The 7,494-nt window shown below is 49.0% G+C and overlaps 1 protein-coding gene across 1 annotated transcript; it reads right to left on the bottom strand.

Moving 5' to 3' along the window:
* Nucleotides 1–1,333: 1,333 nt before the first annotated feature.
* LOC116237895 (prolactin-releasing peptide receptor-like) lies at nucleotides 1,334–3,937 on the bottom strand. The gene has a single exon (XM_031607321.2). It carries the CDS (start codon nucleotides 3,829–3,831, stop codon nucleotides 2,749–2,751), a length of 1,083 nt encoding a protein of 360 aa, XP_031463181.2. The 5' UTR covers nucleotides 3,832–3,937; the 3' UTR covers nucleotides 1,334–2,748.
* Nucleotides 3,938–7,494: the final 3,557 nt, after the last annotated feature.

Here is a 7,494-nt window from a genome sequence, read left to right as displayed (position 1 = left end):
TTGAGTCCTTCCTCCCTTGGAGTAGCAGAAAACTCTCAAGCCACGCAGCAAAACAACATGATCCTTGCCACAGAGAACACCTCTGCTTGCAATGAGCTTTGCTGCACAGTCTGAAAATCTGAGATGAAAAGACCCATTTGCATTTCTATTTGTGTTGTTTGATGTTGCCTTTCAAGTGCAACTGGATCAAGCAGCACTTCAGTGCTAGAAAAACTATCCAGCATCCTGAGCACTCGTGTGGTTGGACTTGGCTTTGGGTGTTGATTCATAGGCAGTGCTCACTGTGCTGAGCGGAGGAACCATGGTTGCAGCATTACTAAAAGCTCAGAGGAGCAAAGCAGTGCTCACTGCCTGGAGAACACGAGCCCAGCAGTCAATCTGTCCTTCCATCCCTCCGTCCATCCCTCCATTCATCCCTCCGTCCATCCCTCCGTCCATCCATCCATCCATCCATCCATCCATCCATCCATCCATCCATCCATCCACTCATCTATTCATCCACCCACCCACCCATCTGTCTGTCCTCCCAGCTCCATACTTCTCTTCTGCCACCACATACTTGAAAGTGCAGCACAGTCAGAGTGCAAAATCCCAGGGAAAGTCTGTGATTATTTCAAAAAGCATTAATTTAAGAAAACGATCATGAGCTCTTTGCTGCTTCCCACCTGATTCATCCCCATCAGAGGCATCCTCTGTGCTCAGCAGCACAACGGGGCTGGGAAATGCAAGTGCTGGGTGGCTTAATCACTCTTCAATCTCCTTTTTTTTTTCCCCCAAGTTAATTAAATGTAGAACTAATCACATAAAACACAGTGTTGTTGCGAGCACCACATGCTCTCTGGCAGCGTGCAGGCAAATGGGATTCGGAGCACTATCTCACATTTGTGCAGAGTTCCTCAAGCAGAAGGCTATGGAGCAGCAGGCTACTGCACCCTAAATCTGAGCAGTGTGAAGTGGATACTGAGACCTATTATTCGCCATTGCAAAATTTCAGGTGAATCTGGGGCATGGGCAATGCTGTAGTGAGAAGTCCAAGTGAGAGAAAGCACACACTAAGTCCTGTAAATAAAAGAAAGAAAGGAACTGCCAAGCTGTGTCATAGCAAAGCTTCCTTGAAAATCTCAGAGCTCCAGCCCTGGTTGCCAGCTAGACTCCAAGCAGCTGCCTGTCACAGTGATGGATAAACACTTCCAGATTGATTGTTTTCCTGTGATGGGATCAAATTGCATGCAGGGGGAGTGACTGCAGGCCTTGTCTTTTTGGTTTGAATCAATACAAACACGCAGCCTGAGCTTTTTAAAGCCTTTATTAGCAGAAAGGACAAGCAGTGACGTGGGCTTTGCTCCTCCAGCACAAATACTTCAGCCTTGGTCCTAAGCACGACCCTATGTAGCTACAAGAAAGCTGCAAGAAGCCAACAGAGTGAGCAGTGTTGTGTTTGATGGGCTTCTGTCTCCTGTTCCAGAATGGCCATTGGGACCGTGAAGGTCTCAGCAGTAAGGTGAGCCAACAGCAGGTTGTTGCCTGAGGCTCTTAAGGTCCAACCAACATCTGGGGACACCAGAGTCCAACCCACAATTTATTCAGCAGTTTTGGGGTCAGAGTAGCCCATGAGCAGGATTCCCATCCCTGCCCAAGAAGAGCATATGACTTCTCTGCATATAAATCACTCTGAGTGGAGACTGGGACTTCTTCCTCAGCAAGCATACAGCTTGATACCTTTCTTATCACCTAGTGCATTACCTTGAGCCCTGTCTGCCCCATCTTGTTTGGCTGCACACTTCTGGCTGGAGAAACTGGGACTATCCTATGAAGTTATGCGGATGAGGTTACTCAGAAGGACAAGTAGATGATGGAAGTCCCACACTCAACACAAGCTGTGGCAGTGTGCCCTACATGCTAGCTGGCAGAAGAATGCACACTTCTGAATCTATATTGTCCTTACACCAATGGACTGCAATTTAAACAAAAAAATGGACAGCTCTTTAAGTGCTGCCTGGAAGAGCTGGTGTTCCTCCAGAGGCAGAAAATACTATCTGTTGCTTAGGAACAATCTTTATTCTACAAAATGACAACATGCACTCCAAAGACATCTTTAAATGCACCCAACATCTTGCCCACCCCTATATACACCACAAGGAGACGTCTTTGTGCTGCAAATACAGCACCAGTCCCCTGGCATAGTAAGCTGTGATTGGAAATCTAGTGTGTGTATATACCCCATCCCCAGCCTTGCTGCACAACCAGTGGTACAGCATGAGCACTTCTCCTTGCACACGAAGCGAGCACTCGTATTTTGGCAGATTTTGACTGTGTCATTGTGTGTAGGCATTTCTGAGAACTGAGGTTTATGGAACAATAATTGGTTACCATCACACCAATTATATACCCAGTTCTGAATCCAGATATATATACGTTGTTCTATTTCAACAAGGCAAGTGAAAACTGTTTCATTGGCACTGATTCTTGAGTCAGACCAGGTAGAAACACCCACTAGTGCCCATTGTGTCTCTATGGGGGCCAGCAGGTAAATCCTGCTCAAGATTATTCTATTTTCACATGGTTGTGGTATATGTTGTTGTTGTGCTGGTGTGCTCTGTGTCAAGGAATAAAATGTCCTTGTGCTGCTCAGAAGAGCTGCTACTTGAGGACAGACATCCCTTCACTTGGTTCCGTGGTGCTTGCTCTCCCTGCCAGGCACAAACATCTACATCCAGGCCCAAGAGCAAGCCTGTAGGGGAAGTTCAGCTAAGAGAATCTGGTTTGCAAAGCTATCTTATCTGAGAGTCCGGCTGGGGCATCTGCCAGGGTGGAGCAGGTGTTGAACCGAGATGCCTTGTAGGACACAGTGCTGGAGCTCTTCTTCTTGCGGTAGAAGTAACTGCTGAGGTGGAAGCGGAACTTGTCATGGAGAGAGGCGTAGATGAAGGGGTTGTAGCAGGTGGAGCTCATGGCAATCAGGTGGCATGAGACCTGGATGACGTTCACGTATCTCTTGTCCAGGATGGTGAACTCTTCGTCAATGTCTCTGATGAAGTTGACCACCTGGAGGGGCAGCCAGCAGACAGCAAAGCAAACCACCGAGATGGTGAGCACCCGGAAAGTCTTCTGCTTCGTTTTGCTCCACTTGTCTTGGCATGGGTAGGCAGCTCCCGGGATGCTCCTCTTCTGCAGGTGGTAGGAGATGGCACAGAAGGAGACTGATACTGCCAGCAGTGGGAGCATGTAGGACAAGAGGAGCATCAGACACGAGTACAGCAGCCGCTCCCTCTCCTTGTGCTTCCAAAACTCCTCGCAGATGATCATGTCATGGCCGATGGCGTTGAGATCCAAGTACTGTGTGTGCAGCGAGGTGGGAACAGAGGCCAGGATGGAGAGAAGCCAGATGCAGGCCACGATGCAGGCACAGGACTTGCGGCTTATCCTTCGGCGGATGGGGTAGGCCACGACGATGTAGCGGTCGATGGCGATGGCGGTGAGGGACAGCACTGAGACAAACACGGTGGTGGCCTGCATCAGAGTGACAAAGTAGCACATGAACATTCCAAAAAGCCAACCCCGCACCTCGAAGGCATAGGAGACAGTCAGAGGGACGCAGGCCAGGCACATGACAAAGTCAGCCGCTGCCAGGTTGCCAATGAGGAAATTGGTGGTGCAGTGCAGCTTTTTGGTGAGAGCGATGAGGAGAATGAGGAAGAGGTTCCCCATGCACGCCACAGCCACCAAGGTGGCGTAGAGAGGGATGAAGAGCGGCTTAAGCTCCAGCAAGAAGTCGAGGCCTGTGAAGAGAGGGGCTGAGGTGTTCTGCCAGGAGTCATTGGGGAGTGCCATGACAAGGGCTCAGAAAGGCAGGGGCCCGACGTTTGTCCCTGAAGAGGAGAGAGACTCACTGTGGTTGTGCTTCTGGACAGAAAGACCAGTCCCCAATGTCTAGTTCTGCAAGGTTTAGGTCCCTGTAGTTGCACGCTGAAGCTTTGGTGTGGAAAAAGCAGGGAGCATGGCTAGGAAGTGGTTAACTGAACAGTTCTCCTGCTGCTGTGAGCTGCCTGCTGGGAAAAGCAGCTCAGGATGTGGGATTGAAAGTAACCTGAGCTGACACGCAGCAGGGAAATAAAGGCACCCATATTTCTTCTTGCTCTCAGTGTCTCGCTGTCAGCCTCATTCCCTGCCTCTAGCCGCACAGCTGGGCAGGAGCGTTCAACACATCCCAGCCCACCCAACTTTTCCTCTCCCATTACTTCTCCACAATGCTTTCCAGAGGAAAACCTGTGCACTGTCTTCCCATCACTGAGCCAGCTCAGCACCCCATTCGCTCCCATTCTCATCCTCCCTCTCTCTCTTTACCCACCACTTTGGCTCCTTACCTGCAGCACTTGGTCCTTCTTGGAGTGTGTGGAAGCTGTCCTCAGAACAGTCACAGAGCTCCTGGCAGCAGCAGAACTGGGGGCAGATCTGTTTCGGTTGAAAGTGCAGGGAAAAGCAGAATTACTCCTGGGACCCCACGCTGTCTCATTTATCTTTTTGTTTCCCAGGCTGAACAGCCTCCTTACCCCTTATTAGTTAACTCCCAGAGTTTACTGAGAGATATTATAGTTTTCTGCTTTGTGCTATATTTAAAGTAGCTCCAGCTCTGTGCATCCAGCCCTGGAAAACAAAATCTGGATGGAAACTAGAAGCAAATCTGATCACTGAATTTCCATCTTTCAGTTTTTCCATCTTTCCATCCAGCATCAATACATATATATATATTTGTTTCCTTAAGGAAGCAGGACTCCCTCTGCAGAGCACACTCACCACCCGTAGTCTGCCTGAAGCTTGCCTGGTTCCGAGAGAGCTCCAAGATCCTTCTGCTCTCTGATTGTTTCAAAAGGATAGGGAAATGCATCTCATTCACCAGCTGTTGCTCACCGCAAGCCCTCTCGTTGCTGCAGTCCTCACTCTCACTCCTTATTGTTGCTGTGATGCCTGAGCGCTGTGATTAAAAGCTGGGGAGGAGCGTGGCATTCCCACCCGCAGGGTGGGTATTCCTGCTATGTGTGGGGATGGTCATGTTTGTCCTGCTGTTCTGCAGTGAAGTCTCTTCACTGAGCTGGGGAGAACAGAGAGTGTGGATGCAGGGACCACTCTGTCTGAGGGAGAGGATGATGAGGGTGGTTGTGGGGCAGGGGGGATGGATACCCAGCTCTGGGATAATGGACACTCAAACCTGGGGTGAGTGTGGTCCTGCCATGGGGTGATGGACAGCCAAACTGTAGGTCAATGGATGACCAAATATCAGGTGATGGAAACCCAACACCCAACCGTGATGTGAGGATGGTCCAGACATAGGGCAAAAGCAGCTATGGGGTAAGTGTAGCCCAGTTTGGGACAGCGGGCAGCCATGGGATGTTGAATGCATAGCCATGGGGTGAGGACAGCTATTGGATGATGGACAACCAACTACAGAGTAAGGATGGCACAGTCATGAGATGACAGCAGCCACGGGATGAGGGTGGCACAGCCACAGATTAGTGGATGCCCAACCAGGGGTCAATAAACACCCAACCATGGACCAATGGACATCAAACCATGGGGTGATGGACTCTCAACTGTGGGGTGAGGGTAGTCCTGACATGGGGCAATGGACACCCAACAGTGTAGTGAGCATTGCCTAGTCATAGGGAAAGAACAGCCATAGGGTGAGTATGGCCCAGTTGTGGAATGAGGGAGGCCATTGGATGAGAGTACCTATTGGGTGATAGCAGCCATGGGGTGACAGATGCCCAACCACTGGGCAAAGACAGCCCATCTGTAGGGACAACGATGTCACAACGATGGGCCAAGGACAGCCACAGGATGAGAGTAGGTCAATGGGCACCCAACCGTTGGATGAGCAAGGCCTGGCCAAGGGGACAAGAGTGGCCCAACTATGAGGTGATGGTAGTCCAGACAGTGGTGACCACCATTGAGAAGAATATGATACAGAGATATAAGGCACAACACGTACCCCACAGGGCTGAACCCTAGTGCACAGCAGCATCTGCGCTCAAAGAGTGAGATTGAAGACAGGGGAGCTGCAAGGAAGCAGGGGCAGAGGCTCCAGCTGTGCTGGAATCATGCAGAGGTGTTGAGGTGGATGGAGCCAATCCCTAGTTGGATGCAAAAGGTCACAGCAGGGCTTTATTTAGGAAAGGATGAGCCAAGCCAAACAACTTTTTTTTTTGCTGTGTCATTGTTGGGGCTTGGTAGGATGATTTTCTCATGCTAGAAATAGTGATTAAAGGGCTTTTTGAAAAAAGGGATTTACAGTTTACCTTCAAAAAGAGGGAGTAATTATGTTTTTGGTCTTTTTTGGTGTGATACAAGAGCTGCAGTTGGTGGTGAGAGGGTTCCCATGGCCTTGGGATTGTGGTGTGAAGAAGCTTACAGGCCAATGGAAGAAGTGATGGAGCTGCTCGTGAACTGTGTAAGGAGCAAAGAAAAATTATCTCCCCAAAAATGTGAGTACTGAGTGTGCTGGGGATTCACATAGGGGGGAACTAAACAAAGAAACAAAGAGAAACATATGTATTTTCTTCTGACTGGGAGTTATTTGCAGCCACTTTGTGGCTCTCCATCTGCTCCTCAAAGCTCAGTGCTGGAGAAGGTCCAGGGGGGAGATGGCAATGGGGAGGTTGCACTGTAAGGAAATCTTGATGAGAGGAGAACTGTGTGGCTAGAGCCACGTGCATACCTTTTGGCAGCTGGGCTTTGCTAAGGTTTTGCTTCAGAATGGTTGCAAACCCAACTGGTGCCCAAAAATGTAAGCTGAATGAGTAGAGGAACAGACCTCACAGAGCAAAGAGCAAGGCTTAAATCTCTACCATCCCATTTTTCTGCTTTTTTTTCTCCTGGACTTGCACTGGCAAAGACTGGAAAACTGTTTATTCTCCTCCCAAATCTCGTGTTTATGGGATAGATACTGTTGCACAAATGAGATCTCTGGGAAACCCTTTGTCCAGCTCAGTGCCCTTCCCATTGCACTGGGGCTAAGGTCAAGACCTTGTGGCGGTGCCATTGAGATCCAATGGTGTCATGAAATGCTACACAGCACCTGCAAAATACTAGTAACTGTTGAATGCTGAAGCACATGCAAGTGCTACTGTTTTGGGGCTGCATCTCTTTTAAAATCTCTCTTCATTTTTCCCATCCTTCTGGTCCCATCTTGTAGCAGCCAGAGAGGGCTTTCTCACTTGGAAATGGAAGTGGACTTTGAAAATGATTCCCAGAAGATTTCATCCTGGTGAACTGATGTGTGGACCAAGATTTTAGAAACATTTAGAGAGATTCTAGGGCTGGGGAAGAATTAATCTTAGTGGCTGTTGATCACTGCATTGTAGTTATGCCATACTATATTGATTTCAGTTACAAGATCAAGTTCATCACAAAGGAGTTCCAATGAGATCTGAGAGGCTGCCAAGTGGCAAAGAATCATATCGATTTCCATTCACTGCTGTAATTGTTTCCCTTTCCTTA

The sequence above is a fragment of the Phasianus colchicus genome, chromosome 5 (genome assembly GCF_987193195.1).
Source record: "Phasianus colchicus chromosome 5, bPhaCol1.hap1.1, whole genome shotgun sequence".
Classification (NCBI taxonomy): domain Eukaryota; kingdom Metazoa; phylum Chordata; class Aves; order Galliformes; family Phasianidae; genus Phasianus; species Phasianus colchicus.
The sequence above is the reverse complement of the archived record's forward strand: the minus strand, read 5'-3'. Positions and strand labels throughout refer to the sequence as shown.

Excerpts from the sequence above, each read along its gene's own strand:
- LOC116237895 (XM_031607321.2), bottom strand. The coding sequence starts at position 3,831 with ATGGCACTCCCCAATGACTCCTGGCAGAACACCTCAGCCCCTCTCTTC.